This window comes from Anolis sagrei, chromosome 1, assembly GCF_037176765.1.
Source record: "Anolis sagrei isolate rAnoSag1 chromosome 1, rAnoSag1.mat, whole genome shotgun sequence".
NCBI classification, from domain to species: domain Eukaryota; kingdom Metazoa; phylum Chordata; class Lepidosauria; order Squamata; family Dactyloidae; genus Anolis; species Anolis sagrei.
The window spans coordinates 2,013,902-2,037,820 of record NC_090021.1 but is presented as its reverse complement, the minus strand read 5'-3'; the positions used below and the strand labels follow the sequence as shown (position 1 = coordinate 2,037,820).

The window sequence follows — 23,919 nt, the reverse complement described above, 5'->3', positions numbered from 1 at the left end:
TTGTTTCCAAATGCCGGCTGAGATCTTTTGGCATGGCACCCAGTGCGCCAAACACCACTGGTACCACCTGGACTGGTTTATGCAATCAGAGCCTTTGCAGTTCGATTTTGAGGTCTTGATAGTGGCTGAGTTTTTCCTGTTGTTTTTCCTCAATGCACCTGTCACCTGGAATGGCGACATCAATCATCCAGACTTTTTTCTTTTCCACAATTGTGATGTCTGGTGTATTGTGTTCCAAAACTTTGTCAGTCTGGATTCGAAAGTCCCACAGGATTTTTGTATGTTCACTTTCCACGACCGTCGCAAGTTGATGATCCCACCAATTCTTTACTACTAGCAGGTGGTACTTGTGGCATAAGTTCCAGTGAATCACCTGGGCCGCAGAGTTGTGCCTCTGTTTGTAGTCCGTCTGTGCAATTTTCTTGCAACAGATGAGGAGATGGTCCATGGTTTCCTCCGCTTCCTTGCACAGTCTGCATTTTGGGTCATCCGTTGATTTTTCAATCCTGGCCTTAATGGCCTTGGTTCTGATGGCTTGCTCCTGGGCTGCAAGAACCAGGCCTTCTTCCGTCTCCTTCTTCAGGTTCCATTCATGAGCCATCACCAGGTCTTCTCCTTGTCAACTTTTCTTTCAGTTTTGTCAAGGAACTGCCCATGCAATGCTTGGTTGTGCCAGCTGTCAGCAATGGTTTGGAGTGCAGTTTTCTTGTACAGGTTCTTTGTCTGCTGTGTTTTGAGGAGTTTCTGATTACTGACTTCGATTAAAGCAGGTTCTTGGCTCTCCTTGACATATTCTGCCAGGGTATCATGTTTTTCTTCTTCAACTGCTTGTTTGACTTGTAAGTGTCCTCTGCCACCAGAATTTCTAGGCAGATTGAGGCGATCAACATCACTGCGAGGATGTAATGAATTATGAATGGTCATGAGTTTTCTAATTTTTCTGCCCAAAGTGTCCAGTTCTGCCTGTGTCCAGTTTATGATGCCAGCAGTATATCTTATGACAGGTATGACCCAGGTGTTTACGGTCTTGATGGTGTTGCTTCCATTGAGGTTGCTTTTGAGATTTTTTCTGACTCTTTGAATGTATTCTTTGCTGACCACAGTTTCCACATGTTCATGTTTGATATTGTCCAGCTGAAGTATGTCCAGATATTTATAGGCTTCTGGCTGGTGACACTTGATCGCTTGGCCATTGGGCATATTTATGCTCTCACTTTCAATTATTATTATTATTATTATTATTATTATATACGTAACAAGATTAGTACACGTGGTTCTGTCACAAAAATCATCAATAATGAGATAGAATCATAGAATCCTAGAATCCTAGAGTTGGAAGAGACCTCCTGGGCCATCATCCAGTCCAACCCCATTCTGCCAAGAAGCAGGAATATCGCATTCTAATCACCCCTGACAGATGGCCATCCAGCCTCTGCTTAAAAGCTTCCAAAGAAGGAACCTCCACCACACTCCCTCCAGGGCAGAGAGTTCCACTGCTGAACGGCTCTCACAGTCAGGAAGTTCTTCCTAATGTTCAGATGGAATCTCCTCTCTTGTAGTTTGAAGCCATTCTTCCCTTGCGTCCTAGTCTCCAGGGAAGCAGAAAACAAGCTTGCTCCCTCTTCCCTGTGGCTTCCTCTCACATATTTATACATGGCTATCATGTCTCCTCTCAGCCTTCTCTTCTTCAGGCTAAACATGCCCAGCTCCTTAAGCCGCTCCTCATAGGGCTTGTTCTCCAGACCCTTGATCATTTTAGTCGCCCTCCTCTGGACACATTCCAGCTTGTCAATATCTCTCTTGAATTGTGGTGCCCAGAATTGGACACAATATTCCAGGTGTGGTCTAACCAAGGCGGAATAGAGCATGGGGAGCATGACTTCCCTGGATCTAGACACTAGGCTCCTCTTGATGCAGGCCAACATCCCATTGGCTTTTTTTGCCACCACATCACATTCCTGGCTCATGTTTAACTTGTCGTCCATGAGGACGCCAAGATCTTTTTCCCACGTCCTGCTCTCGAGCCAGGCCTCGTCCCTCATTTTGTATCTTTGCATTTCATTTTTCCTGCCTAAGTGGAGTATCTTGCATTTGTCACTGTTGAACTTCATTTTCTTAGTTTTGGCCATTCATCTCTCTAATCTGTCAAGATCGTTTTGAATCCTGCTCCTGTCCTCTGGAGTCTTGGCTATCCCTCCCAATTTGGTCCCGTCTGCAAACTTGATGATCCTGCCTTCTAGCCCTTCATCTAAGTCATTAATAAAGATGTTGAACAGGACCGGGCCCAGGGGGGAACCCTGCGGCACTCCACTCGTCACTTCTTTCCAAGATGAAGAGGAAGCATTAGTGAGCACTCTCTGTGTTCATCCACTTAACCAATTCCAGATCCACCTCACCGTAGTTTTGCCTCATCCACATTGGACTAGTTTCCTTGCCAGAAGGATTTATGGGGGACCTTGTCAAAGAAGGCCTTCCTGAAATCCAGGTACGCCACATCCACGGCATCATTCCCCGCATCTATCCAGCTTGTACCTTGGCAGATTGCCTGTGTTCCATGGCCTGCATTCCCAGAGGCTTCTAGTTTTCAAGTACAGTTAGTGATATGCTAACAGGTTCCTGGTTTTGGTATTGTGGCTTTTGGAATTTTGCTCAAGTTCAGAGATTTTCCTGACTGCTGTGTTTCTACTGTGGCATTTTGACTTTGCATTTACCTTTCTTTTGTAACCATTTTTCATCAATAAAGAGGATTGTTTTTTCCCACAGTCCAGTGTGGTGGATTTAATCTTATGGTCTCGTTTCCTGATCTGGGATGCAACAAATAATCAATAAAGAAATAATAATGAAATTTTGAAAGTTTTGTTAGAGTTCTGAAATTTTCACCACCAGAACTTTAGCAACACTGTAAACGCAAAGCACCAGCGCCCCCTAGTATTCACCACCAGAACTTTAGTTTTGTAAATGTTTTAGAACTATTTAGAAGCATGGATTGCACATGCCTATTAAGGAAAGCAGAGACTGGGACAGGAGCAGCAGTGAGCTTGCTTTCAATGGTGGTTGAGGTCACTAGAAACCTGCACTGCAGTCCAAAAAAGTCTGGTGTCACAAGACAATCATAGAATCCTAGAATCAAAGAGTTGGAAGAGACCTCCTGGGCCATCCAGTCCAACCCCATTCTGCCAAGAAGCAGGAATATTGCATTCAAATCACCCCTGGCAGATGGCCATCCAGCCTCTGTTTAAAAGCTTCCAAAGAAGGAGCCTCCACCACACTCCCTCCGGGGCAGAGAGTTCCACTGCTGAACGGCTCTCACAGTCAGGAAGTTCTTCCTCATGTTCAGATGGTCAACCCTCGTATTCTTCAAAAGTGCTGAAGGCAAAAGGACTGAGATAAAAGGGCAGGGCAGATGCACGAGTTCAAAGGACGGCTGGCGTTTGGACACGGGGCGCGCAAAGGTTGTGCTGTGTCTTCCTCCCGCGCCCAGCAATAAAGGCCACCTTTGGACAGTGCGTCTTCCAGGAGGCATCAATGCACCAGAATGGCGGAAATGCCAGCGCAAGGGAGATCAAAGGTGTGGACAGTGCTCGAAAGCAGGTCTAAGCAAACTTGGGCCCTCCGGGTGTTTTGGACTTCAACTCCCACCATTCCTAATAGCCGGTAGGCTGTTAGGAATGGTGGGAGTTGAAGTCCAAAACACCCGGAGGGCCCAAGTTTGCTCAGACCTGATCTGGACACTGTATTCCTCTTGACGCATAAATAAACATCCTAAGCATAATAAACAACATTCTGGGGGGCCCACACCAAACTACAGCTTCCAGGGTGCTATATCACTGAACCACGGCAGCTCAAGTGGTGTCCAAACCGGTTTAAATCTACAGTATAGATGCGCCCTGGCCTCCTCGCTGGACCTTTTTATCGGAGGCCCATCTCTGCAGCAAAAAGGGAACAGGCGTTGTCATTGACAAGAAAAGCAGGTTTCCAGACAAGACAATCCATTTTTTCAGGTCCCTCCAGGACATCGGTTGCAAAACATGGCAAAGCACTTGTTCCACCCAGATGCGCCAAATGCATGTTGCAAGGGCTCCTGCCCTTTTTTCTACAGTGCAGAATGGAAGCATTTAAGGTGGAATCAGGTGTCAAACAGGGATGTGTTATTGCCCCAACTCTATTCTCCATCTTCATTGCTATGATACTTCATCTTCTTGACAGGAAGCTTCCCACCGGAGTGGAAATCATCTATCGGACAGATGGCAAGCTATTTAACATCAGTAGACTGAAAGCCAAAACCAAGGTTACAACATTTGTTATAGAACTCCAATATGCTGATGACAACGTCACCTGTGCGCATTCAGAAGGAGACCAACAAGCCACTCTAAACACCTTTGAGGAAGCATATGAGAAGCTCAGCCTGTCATCAAACATTGAGGAAACCAAAGTGCTCTTCCAGCAGTCACCAGCCTATTATTATTATTATTATTATTATTATTATTATTATTATTAACCGTATTTATACCCTGCTCTTCTCAACCCCAAAGGGGACTCAGAGCGTCCCTCTCTAATGCCAGAAACACAGCTTAATGGGGTAACATTAGAAAATGTCGTCCATTTCCACTCCCTTGGCAGCCACCTCTCCACCAAAGTCAACATTGACACTGAAATACAACACCGCCTGAGCTCTGCGAGTGCAGCAATTTCCCGAATGTAGAGAGTATGTTTGAGGACCGGGACATCCGTAGGGAGACCAAGGGGCTTGTTTATAAAGCTATTGTCCTCCCAACCCTGCTATATGCCTGCGAGACATGGACTGTCTACAGATGTCAACATTGACACTGAAATACTACACCGCCTGAGCTCTGCGAGTGCAGCATTCTTCCAAATGAAGCTGGGAGTGTTTGCGGACTGGGACATCCATAGGGAGACCAAGGTGCTTGTCTATAAAGCCATTGTACTCCCAACCCTGCTATATGCCTGCGAAATGTGGACTGTCTACAGGCGTCACACTCAACTCCTGAAACTATTCCATCAGCGCTCCGCTATGTCACAAAACCAAAGCGCTGTTCCAGCAGTCACCAGCCAATCCCTCTCCAATGCCAGAGGTACAACTTCATGGTGTAACATTAGAATATGTTGACCATTTCCGCTCCCTTGGCAGCCACCTCGCCACCAAAGTCAACATTGACACTGAAATACAACACCACCTGAGCTCTGCGAGTGTAGCATTTTTCCGAATGAAGCAGAGAGTTTTTGAGGACCGGGACATCCGTAGGGATACCAAGGGGCTTGTTTATAAAGCTATTGTCCTCTCAACCCTGCTATACGCCTGCGAGACATGGACTGTCTACAGATGTCAACATTGACACTGAAATACAACACCGCCTGAGCTCTGCGAGTGCAGCATTTTTCCGAATGAAGTGTTTGAGGACTGGGACATCCGTAGGGAGACCAAGGCGCTTGCTTATAAAGCCATTGTCCTCCCACTCCTGCTATACGCCTGTGAAACGTGGACTGTCTACAGACGTCACATGCAACTCCTGGAACGATTCCATCCCCGCTGCCTCCGGAAAATCCTGCAAATCTCTTGGGAAAACAAGTGGACAAATGTCAGCGTGCTGGAAGAAGCAAAGACCACCAGCATTGAAGCGATGGTCCTCCGCCATCAACTCCGCTGGACCGGCCACGTTGTCCGGATGCCCACGCAGTCCATTCTACATCGTAAAGTCCAGCCAAAACTCGGTTGTGGTCAGACTGTGGAATCAGGGAGAAGAAACAAGTGGAGATTCCAAAAGCAGACTCCGGCCCAAGCCACCACCTGTGGCCATTCCCACCCGACTGAGAGGATTTGAGAACGTGGCCAGTTCTGCTGACCTCACTTCGAACCACATTGCAAGGGCCACAGCCTGGTTTGCAATGGTCAGTTTTGCAGCTGCATCCAACCAGCTCAGCTTCCCTTCTTGCACCCGGAAATATTGCAAGAAGTGCTTTGGGCTATGCCTATAGAGACCAGGGTTCGAATCCATTGAGCTTGGCCCTGAAAGGGACTTATAAGAGACCTTATAATTATAGTGTTCCCTCACTTATCGCAGGTGTTATGTTCCAGGCTCACCTGCGAAAAGTGATAATCCGTGCAGTAGGGACACTGTATATATATATGTGTGTGTGTGTGTGTATACACACACACACACACACACAAGCTGTACCCACCACACTTTGCTGTGGCCAATCTTCCCTCCTGCTTTCCTTCTTTCCCTCCTTCCTTTGCTCCCTCTTTCCTTCCTTTCCTTATTTCTTTCCTTCCTTCCTTCTCTACCTCTTTCTTTCCTTCCCCTTTTATTTTCCTTCCTCTTTCTCTCCTTTCTTCCTTCTCTACCTTTCCTTCCTTCCTTAGTTCTTTGCTTCCATCCTTCCCTCTCTCTTCCCTTCTTTCCTTCCCTCCCTCTTTTTATGCTTCTTCCCTCCTTCCTTCACTCCCTTTCTTTCCTTTCCTTTTTTTCTGCCCTTCTCTCCTTCCTTCTCTACCTCTTTCCTTCCTTTGCTTTTCGCTTCCTTCCTTCTCTCTTTCCTTCTTTCCTTCCCTCCCTCTTTTTATGCTTCCTCCCTCCTTCCTTCGCTCCCTTTCTTTCCTTTCCTTTTTTTGCCCTTTTCTCCTTCCTTCTCTACCTCTTTCCTTCCTTTGCTTTTCGCTTCCTTCCTTCTCTCTTTCCTTCTTTCCTTCCCTCCCTCTTTTTATGCTTCTTCCCTCCTTCCTTCGCTCCCTTTCTTTCCTTTCCTTTTTTTCTGCCCTTCTCTCCTTCCTTCTCTACCTCTTTCCTTCCTTTGCTTTTCGCTTCCTTCCTTCTCTCTTCCCTTCTTTCCCTCCCTCTTTTTATGCTTCTTCCCTCCTTCCTTCGTTCCCTTTCTTTCCTTTCCTTTTTTTGCCCTTTTCTCCTTCCTTCTCTACCTCTTTCCTTCCTTTGCTTTTCGCTTCCTTCCTTCTCTCTTTCCTTCTTTCCTTCCCTCCCTCTTTTTATGCTTCTTCCCTCCTTCCTTCGTTCCCTTTCTTTTCTTTCCTTTTTTTGCCCTTTTCTCCTTCCTTCTCTACCTCTTTCCTTCCTTTGCTTTTCGCTTCCTTCCTTCTCTCTTTCCTTCTTTCCTTCCTTCTCTCCCTCTTTCCTTCCTTTCCTTATTTCTTTCCTTCTTTCCTTCTCTACCTCTTTCTTTCCTTCCCCTTTTTATTTTCCTTCCTCTTGCTCTCCTTTCTTCCTTCTCTACCTTTCCTTCCTTCCTTAGTTCTTTGCTTCCATACTTCCTTCTCTCTTCCCTTCTTTCCTTCCCTCCCTCTTTTTATGCTTCTTCCCTCTTTCCTTCGCTCCCTTTCTTTCCTTTCCTTTCCTTTTTTTTGCCCTTCTCTCCTTCCTTCTCTACGTCTTTCCTTCCTTTGCTTTTCGCTTCCTTCCTTCTCTCTTTCCTTCTTTCCTTCCCTCCCTCTTTTTATGCTTCTTCCCTCCTTCCTTCGCTCCCTTTCTTTCCTTTGCTTCTGCCCTTCTCTCCTTCCTTCTCTACCTCTTTCCTTCCTTTGCTTTCCGCTTCCTTCCTTCTCTCTTTCCTTCTTTCCTTCCCTCCCTCTTTTTATGCTTCTTCCCTCCTTCCTTCGCTCCCTTTCTTTCCTTTCCTTTTTTTGCCCTTTTCTCCTTCCTTCTCTACCTCTTTCCTTCCTTTGCTTTTCGCTTCCTTCCTTCTCTCTTTCCTTCTTTCCTTCCCTCCCTCTTTTTATGCTTCTTCCCTCCTTCCTTCGTTCCCTTTCTTTTCTTTCCTTTTTTTTTGCCCTTTTCTCCTTCCTTCTCTACCTCTTTCCTTCCTTTGCTTTTCGCTTCCTTCCTTCTCTCTTTCCTTCTTTCCTTCCCTCCCTCTTTTTATGCTTCTTCCCTCCTTCCTTCGTTCCCTTTCTTTCCTTTCCTTTTTTTTGCCCTTTTCTCCTTCCTTCTCTACCTCTTTCCTTCCTTTGCTTTTCGCTTCCTTCCTTCTCTCTTTCCTTCTTTCCTTCCTTCTCTCCCTCTTTCCTTCCTTTCCTTATTTCTTTCCTTCTTTCCTTCTCTACCTCTTTCTTTCCTTCCCCTTTTTATTTTCCTTCCTCTTGCTCTCCTTTCTTCCTTCTCTACCTTTCCTTCCTTCCTTAGTTCTTTGCTTCCATACTTCCTTCTCTCTTCCCTTCTTTCCTTCCCTCCCTCTTTTTATGCTTCTTCCCTCTTTCCTTCGCTCCCTTTCTTTCCTTTCCTTTCCTTTTTTTTTGCCCTTCTCTCCTTCCTTCTCTACGTCTTTCCTTCCTTTGCTTTTCGCTTCCTTCCTTCTCTCTTTCCTTCTTTCCTTCCCTCCCTCTTTTTATGCTTCTTCCCTCCTTCCTTCGCTCCCTTTCTTTCCTTTCCTTCTGCCCTTCTCTCCTTCCTTCTCTACCTCTTTCCTTCCTTTGCTTTCCGCTTCCTTCCTTCTCTCTTTCCTTCTTTCCTTCCCTCCCTCTTTTTATGCTTCTTCCCTCCTTCCTTCGCTCCCTTTCTTTCCTTTCCTTTTTTTCTGCCCTTCTCTCCTTCCTTCTCTACCTCTTTCCTTCCTTTGCTTTTCGCTTCCTTCCTTCTCTCTTTCCTTCTTTCCTTCCCTCCCTCTTTTTATGCTTCTTCCCTCCTTCCTTCACTCCCTTTCTTTCCTTTCCTTTTTTCTGCCCTTCTCTCCTTCCTTCTCTACCTCTTTCCTTCCTTTGCTTTTTGCTTCCTTCCTTCTCTCTTTCCTTCTTTCCTTCCCTCCCTCTTTTTATGCTTCTTCCCTCCTTCCTTCGCTCCCTTTCTTTCCTTTCCTTTTTTTCTGCCCTTCTCTCCTTCCTTCTCTACCTCTTTCCTTCCTTTGCTTTTCGCTTCCTTCTCTCTTTCCTTCTTTCCTTCCCTCCCTCTTTCTATGCTTCTTCCCTCCTTCCTTCGCTCCCTTTCTTTCCTTTCCTTTTTTTCTGCCTTTCTCTCCTTCCTTCTCTACCTCTTTCCTTCCTTTGCTTTTCGCTTCCTTCCTTCTCTCTTTCCTTCTTTCCTTCCCTCCCTCTTTTTATGCTTCCTCCCTCCTTCCTTCACTCCCTTTCTTTCCTTTCCTTTTTTTCTGCCCTTCTCTCCTTCCTTCTCTACCTCTTTCCTTCCTTTGTTTTCGCTTCCTTCCTTCTCTCTTTCCTTCTTTCCTTCCCTCCCTCTTTTTATGCTTCTTCCCTCCTTCCTTCGCTCCCTTTCTTTCCTTTCCTTTTTTTCTGCCCTTCTCTCCTTCCTTCTCTACGTCTTTCCTTCCTTTGCTTTTCGCTTCCTTCCTTCTCTCTTTCCTTCTTTCCTTCCCTCCCTCTTTTTATGCTTCTTCCCTCCTTCCTTCGCTCCCTTTCCTTTTTTTCTGCCCTTCTCTCCTTCCTTCTCTACCTCTTTCCTTCCTTTGCTTTTCGCTTCCTTCCTTCTCTCTTTCCTTCTTTCCTTCCTTTCCTTTTTTCTGTCCTTCTTTCTCTACCTTGAAGAGGGAATACCATAAAAACACAATCCAAAGCAGAAGAGAAAACTGGCTGAAGAAGACTCTCTCTCCATGGACAGCTCCTGGGAAAAATTGAGAGCCAAATTGAGAAGGAAAAAACATGGCTGTGGCTCACAAATGGGACTCTGAAAAAGGAAACAAAGGAGGGCCTGATTCTGGCAGACCAAGAACAAGCCATTCGAACCAATGCTATCAGAGCCAGAACTGAAAAGTCAACAACAGATCCCAAGTGCAGACTCTGCAAAGAAGCAGATGAAACCATCGATCCCATCCTGAGCTGCTGCAAGAAGATCACGGACAGACTCCAAGCAGAGGCACAACACCCTTGCTCAGATGATTCATTGGGACTCATGCCACAAACACCATCTGCCTGCGACAAAGAACTGGTGGGATCACAAGCCGGAAAATGAACACATCAAACTCCTCCGGGACTTCCGAATTCAGACAGACAGAGTTTTGGAGCACAACACTCCTGACCTCACGATAGTGTTAAAAAACAAAGTATGGATTGTCGATGTCGCAATCCCAGGCGACAGCATGATTGCAGAGAAGGAACTGGAAAAGCTGACACGCTATGAGGATTTAAAGCAGTGGTTCTCAACCTTCCTAATGGCGTGACCCCTTAATACAGTCCCCCATGTTGTGGTGACCCCCCAACCATAACACTGTTTTTGTTGCTACTTCATAACGGTCATTTTACTACTGTTATACATCATAATGTAAATACCCGATATGCAGAATGCATTTTCATTCACTGGACCAAACTGGGCACAACTACCCAATGCACCTACATGTAAATGCTAGTGGGGTTGGGGGAGGATTGATTATGTAATTTGGGAGTTGTAGTTGCTGGGATTTATAGTTCACCTACAATCAAAGAGCATTCTGAACTCCACCAGCGATGGATTCGAACCTAATTTGCCACACAGAACTCCCATGACCAATGGAAAACACTGGAAAGGTTTGGTGGGTATTGACCTTGAGTTCAAGCCGATATAGGAAGTAGTTGTGTTGTGGTTAAGTTCAAAGGTTGTGGTTAAGAGCATTCTGAACTCCACCAACGATGGACCTGAACCAAACTTGGCACACAGGACTCCCCCAACTAACAGAAAACACTTTGGAGTTGTAGTTCACCTATATCCAGAGAGCACTGTGGACTCACGCAATGCTGGATCAGAACCAAACTTGGCACAAATACTCAAAATGTGCAAATGTGAACACTGGTGGAGCCTGGGGAAAATAGACCTTGACTTTTGGGAGTTGTAATTGCTAGGATTTATAGTTCATTACAATCAAAGAACATTCCGAACTCCAACGATAGAATTGGCTCAAACTTCCCACATGGAATCCCCATGACCATCAGAAAATACTGTGTTTTCTGATGGTCTTTGGCGACCCCTCTGACACCCCTTCGCGACCCCCTCAGGGGTCCCGACCCCCAGGTTGAGAAACACTGATTTAAAGATTGAACTGCAAAGACTCTGGCACAAGCCAGTCAAGGGGGTCCCAGTGGTGATCGGCACACTGGGTACAGTGCCTCAAGACCTTGGCCTGCACTTAAACACAATCGGCGCTGACCAAATCCCCACCTGCCAGCTGCAAAAGGCCACCTTACTGGGATCTGCACGCATTATTCGGCGATACATCACACAGCCCTAGACACTTGGGAAGGGTCCGACGTGTGATCCAATTCAACAGCCAGCAGAGTGTCTGCTGTGGACTCATCTTGATGTGTTTCAAATAATAATAATAATAATAATAATAATAATAATAATGTTCGACTTGTGATTTTGTGATACGAAATCCAGCATATAGATCTCCTTTGCTGTGACGTGCTGTGGTTTTGTGTCAAAAAAAATAATAGAATTATGGAAAATATAGACCCCTGCCTGATTCCACAGCAAGTTGGCTTCAGAAAAGGCAAAAGCTGCACATCGCAAGTGCTGAACCTGACTCAGCACATAGAAGATGGCTTTGAAAGGCAGCAGATCACAGGAGCTGTCTTCATAGACCTGTCAGCGGCTTATGAGACTGTGAACCATCGCTGCCTCCTCCTGAGAAAAATGTGTAATATCACAAAGGACAACCACCTCACCCGCCTCATAGGAAACCTGCTACAAAACAGGAGCTTTTTTGTTGAGGTCCAGGGCCAGAGAAGCAGATGGCGGAAACAGAAGAACGGCCTGCCTCAGGGGAGCGTGCTTGCTCCATCCATGTTCGACATCTACACAAATGACCAGCCACTGCCAGAAGGGACAGAGAGCTTCATCTATGCTGATGATCATGCCATCACCACTCAAGCAGGGAGCTTTGGGATGGTAGAACAGAAGCTTTCTGAAGCTCTAGGTGCCCTTACTGCCTATTACAGGGGAAACCAACTGATCCCCAACCCATCTAAAACACAGACATGTGCCTTTCATCTCAAGAACAGACAAGCATGCCGAGCTCTGAGGATTACCTGGGAAGGAATCCCACTGGAGCATTGCAGCGCACCCAAATCCCTGGGAGTCACTCTGGACCGTGCTCTGACCTACAAGAAGCACTGCCTGAACATCAAGCCAAAAGTGGGTGCTAGAAACAATATCATACGAAAGCTGACTGGCACAACCTGGGGATCACAACCAGACACAGTGAAGACATCTGCCCTTGCGTTGTGCTACTCTGCTGCTGAGTATGCATGCCCAGTGTGGAACACATCTCACCACACTAAAACAGGGGATGTGGCTCTTAATGAGACATGCCGCATCATCATGGGGTGTCTGCGCCCGACACCACTGGAGAAATTACACTGCTTAGCCGGTATTGCACCACCTGACATCCGCCGGGAAGTAGCAGCCAATAGTGAAAGGACCAAGGCAGAGACATCTCCAGCTCATCCCCTGTTTGGGTATCAGCCAGCATGTCAACGACTTAAATCCAGACATAGTTTTCTAAGATCTACAGAGACACTCGCTGGAACACCTCAGCAAGCGAGAGTCCAAAAGTGGCAGGCTCAAACCCAGCACCTCAACCAATGGCTGATACCAAATGAGAGACTCCCTCCTGGGCACACACAAGACTGGGCGACTTGGAAGGTGCTGAACAGACTGCGCTCTGGCACCACGAGATGCAGAGCCAACCTTCAGAAATGGGGCTACAAAGTGGAATCCTCGACATGCGAGTGTGGGGAAGAGCAAACCACTGACCACCTGCTGTAATGCAACCTGAGCCCTGCCACATGCACGATGGAGGACCTTCTTGCAGCAACACCAGAGGCACTCCAAGGGGACAGACACTGCTCAATGGACATTTATTCCACTACCAAACTCACAAGTTGTGTATTTTCTCTGTTTGTTTGCTTTGTTCTGTTAGAAATGTAATGTAATTGACTGGCTGCCCTGACACGAGAAATAAAAAGTAAAATAATAACCATAATTGTTATCTACCCGCCTCTCCTTTTGGCTCAAGGCAGAGCACAGCATAGTTAATTAAATGCATATATAAAACCACCTGCTAAAATGTAGTTAAAAAGCATTGCACAACAGCCTATAGTTAATGAGACACATATTAAAATGCATGAGACCTATTGTCAAAATGCAATAAACAAAGGACGTAGCCGTAGGAAGTAGAAGCCTACTGTGGATAGAACCGTACTATGGATTGATGCCAATCGTAAAATTCTAGAGCCAGAAGGGTCTCCCAGATGCCATCTAGTCCAACCCCCTTCTTCGGCCATTTTGCAGGAAGGCACAACTAAAGCATATGCAGCAGATGGCCATCCAGCCTCCATAGAAACTAGGAGACTCCACCAGAACATGGCCACCTGATGCCGAGAACATTTGGCTGCTCCCAACCACCAAATGTTCTGGGATTAGAGAACATGTACTTGGCAACTTTGGCAAGGTTTTTAATCAGATTTAAGGATCTTAACTGTTCATTCTCAATGCCGTCAGCGTTTAATTCTATTTTGATGTTTGTATGTTTTTGAGCTATAATTGCAGAGTTTTGCTTTTACTGGAAGCTGCTCTGAGTCTGTATAACGTTATATCTGTATAAGGACCAAGTAGTAACAGTAAGAACTGGGAGAACAAGCCCTATGAGGAGCGGCTTAAAGAGCTGGGCATGTTTAGCCTGAAGAAGAGAAGGCTGAGAGGAGAGGAGACTAGGACATAATGGAACAATGGCTTCAAACTACAAGAGAGGAGATTCCACCTGAACATGAGGAAGAATTTCCTGACTGTGAGAGCCGTTCAGCAGTGGAACTCTCTGCCCCGGAGTGTGGTGGAGGCTCCTTCTTTGGAAACTTTTAAGCAGATGCTGAATGGCCATCTGTCAGGGGTGATTTGAATGCAATTTTCCTACTTCTTGCCAGAATGGGGTTGGACTGGATGGCCCATAGGTTCCCTTCCATCTCTAGGATTCTATGACAATAGCTTTGTAAACAATCATCTTGGTCTCCCTAGGTAAAGGTAAAAGGTTGTCCCCTGACATTAAGTCCAGTCGTCTCCGACTCTGGGACTCTGGTGCTCATCTCCATTTCTACGATGAAGAGCCAGCGTTGTCCATAGACACCTCCAAGGTCCCGTGGCCAGCATGACTGCATGGAGCACTGTTACCTTCCCACCGGAGCCGTACCTATTGATCCACTCACATTTGCATGTTTTCGAACTGCTAGGTTGGCAGAAGCCTTGGTCTCCCTACAAAGATCCCAATCATCATCATCATCATCATCATCATCATCATCATCATCATCATCATCTTTAATTACTTATTAATCGCCCTCCATCCGAGATGCTCCAGGCGATTTACATTGCAGAAATTATACAGGATAAAACACGTCCTCAAACACTGTCTGCTTCATTCAGAAAAATGCTGGACTTGCAGAGCTCAGACAGCACTTCTATTGCAGTGTCAATGTTGAATTTTGTGGAGGTGGCTGCCAAGGGAGCGGAAATAGTCAACGTTTTCTAATGTTACACCATTAAGCTGTATTTCTGGCATTGCAGAGAATTGACTGGTGCTTTCTGCAGGTAGAGGAGCATTTGAGAGGCCAAGCTTTTCGTACGCTTCTGCAAAGAATCCTAGAATCCAAGAGTTGGAAGAGACCTCCTGGGCCATCCAGTCCAACCCCATTCTGCCAAGAAGCAGGAAAATTGCATTCAAATCACCCCTGACAGATGGCCATCCAGCCTCTGCTTAAAAGCTTCCAAAGAAGGAGCCTCCACCACACTCCGGGGCAGAGAGTTCCACTGCTGAACGGCTCTCACAGTCAGGAAGTTCTTCCTCATGTTCAGATGGAATCTCCTTTCTTGTAGTTTGAAGCCATTGTTCCATTGTTCCATCCTAGTCTCCAAGGAAGCAGAAAACAAGCTTGCTCTCTCCTCCTCCCTGTGGCTTCCTCTCACATATTTATTATACATGGCTATCATATCTCCTCTCATCCTTCTCTTCTTCATGCTAAACATGCCCAGCTCCTTAAGCCATCTGTCAGGGGTGATTTGAATGCAATATTCCTGCTTCTTGGCAGAATGGGGTTGGACTGGATGGCCCAGGAGGTCTCTTCCAACTCTTTGATTCTACGATTAAGCCGCTCCTCATAGGGCTTGTTCTCCAGACCCTTGATCCTTTTAGTCGCCCTCCTCTGGGCACATTCCACCTGGTCAACATCTCTTTTGAAAGGTGTTCAGAGTGGCTTGTAGGTCTTCCTCTGAATGAGCACAGACTATGTTATCATCAGCATATTGGAGTTCTAAGGAAGACACAACCGCCTTTGACATCCAGCCTCTGTTTTAAGTCTCAGGGTTCCCATATTGTTCAGATTCCGGTTGGAAATATATCCTGCACTCCGCTATGGTCAGGAGACTGGGATGCAACAGAGCCACGGAACCAAATTGCAGGAAAAAGGGATTGCTCCTAAACATTAGGAAGAACTTGTTGGTGGACAGAGCTGTTTGAGAGAGAATATGCTTCTGCCTGGGAATCCATTGGAGTCTCCTTTTTGGGAGAGGGGGGGTTAAGCAAAAGTCAGATGTCCATCTGTTGAGAAGACTTTGATGGTATCTTCTCTGGAAGCTTTTAAACAGAGGCTGGATGGCCATCTGTCAGGGATTACTTGAATGCAATATTCCTGCTTCTTGGCAGAATGGGGTTGGACTGGATGGCCAACTTTATGATTCTATGATTCCTGTGTGGCAGAAGAAAGGGTCTGGACGAATGGCCTTTGGGAACCTCTCCCAACTCTTTGTTGTTGTTCATTCGTTCAGTCGTCTCCAACTCTTCGTGACCTCCCGGACCAGCCCACGCCAGAGCTCCTTGTCGGCCGTCACCACCCCCAGCTCCTTCAAGGTCAGTCCAGTCACTTCAAGGATGCCATCCATCCACCTTGCCCTTGGTCGGCCCCTCTTTCTTTTTCCTTCCACTTTCCCCAGCATCATTCCCTTCTCTAGGCTTTCCTGTCTCCTCATGATGTGGCCAAAGGACTTCCACTCTGTCTCTAGTCTCCTTCCCTCCAGTGAGCAGCCGGGCTTTCTTTCCTGGAGGATGGACTGGTTGGATCTTCTCGCAGTCCAAGGCACTCTCAGCACTTTCCTCCAACACCACAGCTCAAAAGCATCGATCTTCCTTCGCTCCAGCTCTCACATCCGTAGGTGACTACAGGGAAGACCATGGCTTGGACTAGGCAATGGATCTTGGTTGCCAGTCTGATGTCTCTACTCTTGACTATTTTATCGAGACTGGACATTGCTCTCCTCCCAAGAAGGAAGCGTCTTCTGATTTCCTGGCCACAGTCTGCATCTGCACTCATCTTTGCGCCCAGAAATACAAACCCTGTCACGGCCTCCACGATTTCTCCCTGTATTTTCCAGTTGTCAATCATTCTTGTTGCCATAATCTTGGTTTTTTTGACGTTTAGCTGCAACCCGGCTTTTGCGCTTTCTTCTTTCACCTTGATTAGAAGGCTCCTCAGCTCCTCCTCGCTTTCGGCCATCAGAGTGGTGTCATCTGCATATCTGAGGTTGTTAATGTTTCTTCCAGCCATTTCCACCCCAGCTTTGCATTCCTCAAGCCCCGCACATCCTCGCATGATGTGTTCTGCATACAGGTTAAAAAGGTTGGGTGAGAGGATGCAGCCTTGCCGGACGCCTTTCCCAATCTGGAACCCGTCTCCTGTTCCGTGGTCAGTTCTGACTGTTGCTCTTTGGTCCTTGGACAGATTCCTCAGGAGAGAGGGAAGGGGGCTTGGGATGCCCATCCCACCAAGAACTTGCTACCATTTAATATGATCCACACACTCTCAACTCTTAAGATCCTACGATTTCTAAAGAAAGCCAGGCCCGCTCTTCTCATTCCTCCAAGCTGCAAGGAATGTGAGAATGCTATGTGAGAATGTATCTGGGTGCAACCAACTTTGCAGAGCAAACGGAGGTGGGGAGGGGTCTTCCCGGCAGGAAATGCATCCAAAGCCACAGATAAGGAGCCATTGGTGCTGTGTGGGCTCCTTATCTCGGGATGTAAACAACCAGCAAGCATCCCTCCCTTGGAGAGGCCAGACTGACCACTAGGTTGCAAAACCCAACGTTGCAAAGCGGGGCTCGACCCCATTCCTGTGCCTCTGTCTCCTTATGCAAATCAATGTAATCAACATCTAACTTATACACAGATAACATCAACTAACTATGAATTATGATGACAATGAATGCCTTGCCCAAAGTAATTTTCCAAGTTCTGCCTATGGAAAAAAAACCCGAAGGGGGATTTATAGCGGCAGATTAAATGCTGGAGAGGAGCCACATGCCTTCCCAAGGAGGGAACTAGAATTACGCACAGAAATGGACTCTGGACCCTTAAGACTGACCGCCATGCACAACTGACCGCTGTTCCCTTGAGCTGCAAGGAAAGGGGCAGCAAGTCGGGGCAAAACCTCTTCAGTGCAAAATCCTCAGTTTCTGAACCCAGGAGGTAGGCTGTTAGGAATTGTGGGAGTTGGAGTCCAAAACACCTGGAGGGCCAACGTTTGCCCAGGCCTGCTCCGCACTGTATTGTATGCAATGTCCGTTCTGTTGGCAATTACACTGTCCTGACATCCACCCAGCCAGGTGAATAAAACCTTTGCTACTGCCTTCAGACTCAGTGGCTTGGTTAGGTAAACCCTCATCCCAACTTGGGGGACACGGAAAGAGCCAACAGGAAATTGAAAGTCACCGGGGAAGGTCAAGAGCTTGAACACTGTTTCCATTCTAAATAAGTATTGTGTATACCTAAATTGTTGTAAACCGCTCTGAGTCGCCTAAGGGCTGAGAAGAGCGGTATACAAATAAAGTAAATTAATAATAAATAAGTAAATAAGTAAATATCTCGGTGTCACCTTAGATCGAACACTAGCATATAGGAAACACTGCTTGAACACCAGGCACAAAGTAGCTGCACACAATAACATCCTGCGGAAACTTACTGGCAGCACATGGGGTGCAGGCCCACAATTAGGAAGAACATCAGCCCTGGCCTTGTCTGACTCAACTGCTGAGTATGCCTGCCCTGTTTGGCACAAGTCTGCCCATGAAAAGCAGGGGAACACAGCATTGAATGAAACATGCAGAATAATCACAGGATGTCTTAAACCTACACCTCTTGATAAATTCTCATTGAATGAAACATGCAGAATAATCACAGGATGTTTTAAACCTACACCTGTTGATAGAATCTACAAGCTAGTTGGCATTGCGCCCCCCCCCCCCCGAAGTGCAATGCGAAGTTGCTGCTAAATGTGAGAGAAATAAGGTCGAATACTGTGAAAGCCACCCACTGCATGGCTACCAGTCTCCTCCCAGTAGACTCAAATCAAGGGAAACCTTTATGGGGGAACGACCACTCCATGCAAACCAGGTGAACATAGCACTGAATGAAACATGCAGAATAATCACAGGATGTCTTAAACCTACACCTGTTGATAAACTCTACAAGTTAGCTGGCACTGCCCCCCCCCCCCCGATGTGCGATGGGAGGTTGCTGCTAAATGTGAGAGAAATAAGGTCGAATACTGTGAAAGCCACCCACTGCATGGCTACCAGTCTCCTCCCAGTAGACTCAAATCAAGGGAAAGCTTTATGGGAACGACCACTCCATGCAAACCAGGTGAACATAGCATTGAATGAAACATGCAGAATAATCACAGGATGTCTTAAACCTACACCTGTTGTTAAACTCTACAAGCTAGATGGCATTGCCCCCCCCCCCCGATGTGCGATGGGAAGTTGCTGCTAACTACGAGAGAAATAAGGTTGAACACTGTGTAAGCCACCCACTACACGGCTACCAGCCCCCTCCCAGTAGACTCAAATCAAGGGAAACCTTTATGAGAACTACCACTCCATGCAAACCAGGTGAACATTGAATGAAACTTGCAGAATAATCACAGGATGTCTTAAACTTTCACCTCTTGATAAACTCTCATTGAATGAAACATGCAGAATAATCACAGGATGTTTTAAACCTTCTCCTGTTGATAAACTCTCATTGAATGAAACTTGCAGAATAATCACAGGATGTTTTAAACCTTCTCCTGTTGATAAACTCTCATTGAATGAAACATGCAGAATAATCACAGGATGTTTTAAACCTTCTCCTGTTGATAAACTCTCATTGAATGAAACTTGCAGAATAATCACAGGATGTTTTAAACCTTCTCCTGTTGATAAACTCTCATTGAATGAAACTTGCAGAATAATCACAGGATGTTTTAAACCTTCTCCTGTTGATAAACTCTCATTGAATGAAACATGCAGAATAATCACAGGATGTTTTAAACCTTCTCCTGTTGATAAACTCTCATTGAATGAAACTTGCAGAATAATCACAGGATGTTTTAAACCTTCTCCTGTTGATAAACTCTCATTGAATGAAACATGCAGAATAATCACAGGATGTTTTAAACCTTCTCCTGTTGATAAACTCTCATTGAATGAAACTTGCAGAATAATCACAGGATGTTTTAAACCTTCTCCTGTTGATAAACTCTCATTGAATGAAACTTGCAGAATAATCACAGGATGTTTTAAACCTTCTCCTGTTGATAAACTCTCATTGAATGAAACATGCAGAATAATCACAGGATGTTTTAAACCTTCTCCTGTTGATAAACTCTCATTGAATGAAACATGCAGAATAATCACAGGATGTTTTAAACCTTCTCCTGTTGATAAACTCTCATTGAATGAAACTTGCAGAATAATCACAGGATGTTTTAAACCTTCTCCTGTTGATAAACTCTCATTGAATGAAACTTGCAGAATAATCACAGGATGTTTTAAACCTTCTCCTGTTGATAAACTCTCATTGAATGAAACATGCAGAATAATCACAGGATGTTTTAAACCTTCTCCTGTTGATAAACTCTCATTGAATGAAACTTGCAGAATAATCACAGGATGTTTTAAACCTTCTCCTGTTGATAAACTCTCATTGAATGAAACATGCAGAATAATCACAGGATGTTTTAAACCTTCTCCTGTTGATAAACTCTCATTGAATGAAACTTGCAGAATAATCACAGGATGTTTTAAACCTTCTCCTGTTGATAAACTCTCATTGAATGAAACTTGCAGAATAATCACAGGATGTTTTAAACCTTCTCCTGTTGATAAACTCTCATTGAATGAAACTTGCAGAATAATCACAGGATGTTTTAAACCTTCTCCTCTTGATAAACTCTCATTGAATGAAACTTGCAGAATAATCACAGGATGTTTTAAACCTTCTCCTGTTGATAAACTCTCATTGAATGAAACATGCAGAATAATCACAGGATGTTTTAAACCTTCTCCTGTTGATAAACTCTCATTGAATGAAACTTGCAGAATAATCACAGGATGTTTTAAACCTTCTCCTGTTGATAAACTCTCATTGAATGAAACTTGCAGAATAATCACAGGATGTTTTAAACCTTCTCCTGTTGATAAACTCTCATTGAATGAAACATGCAGAATAATCACAGGATGTTTTAAACCTTCTCCTGTTGATAAACTCTCATTGAATGAAACATGCAGAATAATCACAGGATGTCTTAAACCTTCACCTGTTGATAAACTCTCATTGAATGAAACATGCAGAATAATCACAGGATGTTTTAAACCTTCTCCTGTTGATAAACTCTCATTGAATGAAACATGCAGAATAATCACAGGATGTTTTAAACCTTCTCCTGTTGATAAACTCTCATTGAATGAAACATGCAGAATAATCACAGGATGTCTTAAACCTTCACCTGTTGATAAACTCTCATTGAATGAAACATGCAGAATAATCACAGGATGTTTTAAACCTTCTCCTGTTGATAAACTCTCATTGAATGAAACTTGCAGAATAATCACAGGATGTTTTAAACCTTCTCCTGTTGATAAACTCTCATTGAATGAAACTTGCAGAATAATCACAGGATGTTTTAAACCTTCTCCTGTTGATAAACTCTCATTGAATGAAACATGCAGAATAATCACAGGATGTTTTAAACCTTCTCCTGTTGATAAACTCTCATTGAATGAAACATGCAGAATAATCACAGGATGTCTTAAACCTTCACCTGTTGATAAACTCTCATTGAATGAAACATGCAGAATAATCACAGGATGTTTTAAACCTTCTCCTGTTGATAAACTCTCATTGAATGAAACATGCAGAATAATCACAGGATGTTTTAAACCTTCTCCTGTTGATAAACTCTCATTGAATGAAACATGCAGAATAATCACAGGATGTCTTAAACCTTCACCTGTTGATAAACTCTCATTGAATGAAACATGCAGAATAACCACAGAATGTCTTAAACCTACAACTGTTGATAAACTCAACAAGCTACCTGGCATTGCCCCAGGCAGTATATAAATACTGTAAATAAACAAATAAATACATTTTGGTACGAAATAAACAAATCCCAACCTGTGACCTTCTTTCCACATATGCGTCCATGCGTATGGATCTACACACCGTGGAACCAATGCGGTTTGCACACTGCTCGAACCACCAAGGTCCAATACTATGGAAGGTATAGTTTCGTAAGGCCTCCTCATCAAGTGCCTTACCAAATGACTACAGTTTCCATGATTCCTCATAGCCTTGAGCCATGGGGCTGTCAAAATGCATTCATTCCACAGTGAAAATGTGCTTTTGTGAAGGACTACAAAACCCATCCTTCTTCCTCCTCCTCCCTCAGCCGACTTGTACTGCTTTCCTTTCCCCCATTCCCTTGGACTACATCTCCCATGGTCCACAGCCACCAGTGCCAGCCTTGTGCTCACCAGAGTTCTTGCTGCGATGGGGGATGATCGGCATCGCGGTGCGGCTCATCCATGCCAGATGGTGGATAGAGAAGGGTGAATAACAACACCCATCATCCCTGTTGAGACCCGCTGTTCAGTAAAGTGCTGTAGAGCTAGCACTGCTGGCTGTGAAGCATGGGAGTTGTAGTCCAATGACAGGGAAGTAATGCTGTGCGGTTAAGTGAGGGAGGACGGTGGGAGCTGTAGTCCTGAGGAGTAAGGCGATGGTTTGGGGGTGATGAGAACTGTAGTGATAGCTGAGGATGCTGGGATATGCAGTCCTCCACGCCTAGAGCTTTGATGTGGAACATGTGAGGTGTAGTCAGGAAGGAAGTGATGGAGAATGGTGGGAGGTGTACTCCTATGCAGCAGTAAGGCAAAGTGGGGAGGATGGGAGCTGCAGTTAGACACACATGAGATGTTTGGGGATGTTGGGAGCTGTAGCCCTCACCTAGGGCTTTAATGTGGAGCATGGGAGGTATAGTCGGGAAGGGAGTGGTGGAGGATGATGGGAGGTGTAGTCCTAGGCAGCAGTTAAGGCAAAGTGGGGAGGATGGAAGCTGCAGTGAGACACACTTGAAGTGGGTGAGGATGATGGGAGTTGTAGACCTTGCCTAGGGCTTTGATGTGGAGCATGGGAGGTGTAGTCCAGAAGGGATGGGAGTGAGTGAAGGAGGATGGGAGGTGTAGTCCTCTCGTAGGGCTTTGATGTGGAGCATGGGAAGCGTTGTCCAGAAGGAAGTGAGTGAGAGGACGATGTGAGGTGTAGTCCTCACCTAGGTCTTTGATGTGGAAAATGGGAGATGTAGTTGGGAAAGGAGTCGTGGAAGGTGATGGGAGGTGTAGTCCTAGACAGCAGTAAGGTAAAGTGGGGAGGACAGGAGCTGTACTGAGATATACATGAGGTGGGTGAGGAAGATGGGAATTATAGTCCTCGCCTAGGGAGTGAGTGAAGGAGGATGATGAGAGGTGTAGTCCTCGCCTAGCGCTTTGATGTGGAGCATGGGAGGTGTAGTCCAGAAGGGATGGGAGTGGAGGAGGATGGGAGGTGTAGTCCTTGCCTAGGGCTTTGATGTGGAACATGGGAAGTGTAGTCCAGAAGGAATGGAAGTGGGTGAAGGATGATGGGTGGTATAGTCCTTGCCTAGGGCTTTGATGTGGAGCATGGGAAGTGTAGTCCAGAAGGGATGGAAGTGGGTGAAGGAGGAGGATGGGAGTTATAGTCCTTGCCTAGGGCTTTGATGTGGAGCATGGGAGGTGTAGTCCAGAAGGGATGGGAGTGAGTGAAGGAGGATGATGGGAGGTGTCGTCCTAGGCAGCAGTTGTGGCAAAGTGGGGAGGATGGGAGCTACAGTGAGAGGCAGATCTGGTGGGTGAGGATGATGGGAGTTGTAGTCCTCATGCTGTGGAGCATGGGAGGTGCAGTCCAGATGGGAATGAGGGAGGGTGATGGGAGGTGTAGTCCCAGGCAGCAGGAGCAAGGTCAAAGGGAAAGGGTGAGGCCAGATGGAAGGGGGGAGGATGGGAGTTGTAGTTCACATCTCCCTTGGTGAATGGGGATGCTGGGTGCTGGAGTGTTGCCTCCCCTGCAGTGTTGCTCACCTTGTACTTGTCGAAGCCGGCCAGCTGGTCAGCGCTCACGTACTCGTAGCCGGCCATGGCCCCCTCCTGCCCTTCCTTCCCTCTCAAGGAAGACTCAGGAGAAGGAGAAGCAGAAGGAAAACGCCCGCGCGGCTCCCGCGTGTCCCTCGGCGGCGCCCGTACTCCGCCCTGCCCGCCTCCCGCTCGCAGGCCCAGATCAGCCCACACGTGACGTCACCCGCGACGCCGCCGACGCTCTGACGCTGACGCTCTCTCTCTCTCTCTCTCTCCCGCCTCCGCCCGCCGGCGCCATCTTGGGAGAGGCACGACAGGCAGGGGAAGGGAGGCCACGCCCACCCCCGTGACGTCAGCGTATTTATCCTAGAAAGGAAGAAGGGAGGGAAGGAGGGAAGGAATTAAAGATGGAAGGAAAGAAATAAAGAAAAAAGAAAAAAAAAGAAAGAAGAAGGGAAGGAAAGAAGGAAGGAAGGAAATAAAAAAGTAGGGAGGGAAAGAAGGAAGGAAGGAAGGA

At 46.0% G+C, this 23,919-nt stretch overlaps 1 protein-coding gene across 2 annotated transcripts in view; it reads right to left on the bottom strand.

The window, feature by feature from the left end:
• Positions 1–23,614, bottom strand: part of SELENOI (selenoprotein I) — a 43,230-nt gene extending 19,616 nt beyond the window's left edge. Inside the window, exon 1 of one of the 2 annotated variants that reach the window (XM_060754791.2) lies at positions 23,409–23,614. In XM_060754791.2, the coding sequence (XP_060610774.2) occupies positions 23,409–23,465 (57 nt within the window). In that variant the 5' untranslated portion in view covers positions 23,466–23,614. The remainder of the gene's footprint in view (positions 1–23,408) is intronic. The other variant, XM_067470683.1, reaches the window with a different exon arrangement.
• Between the last annotated feature and the right edge of the window lie 305 nt (positions 23,615–23,919).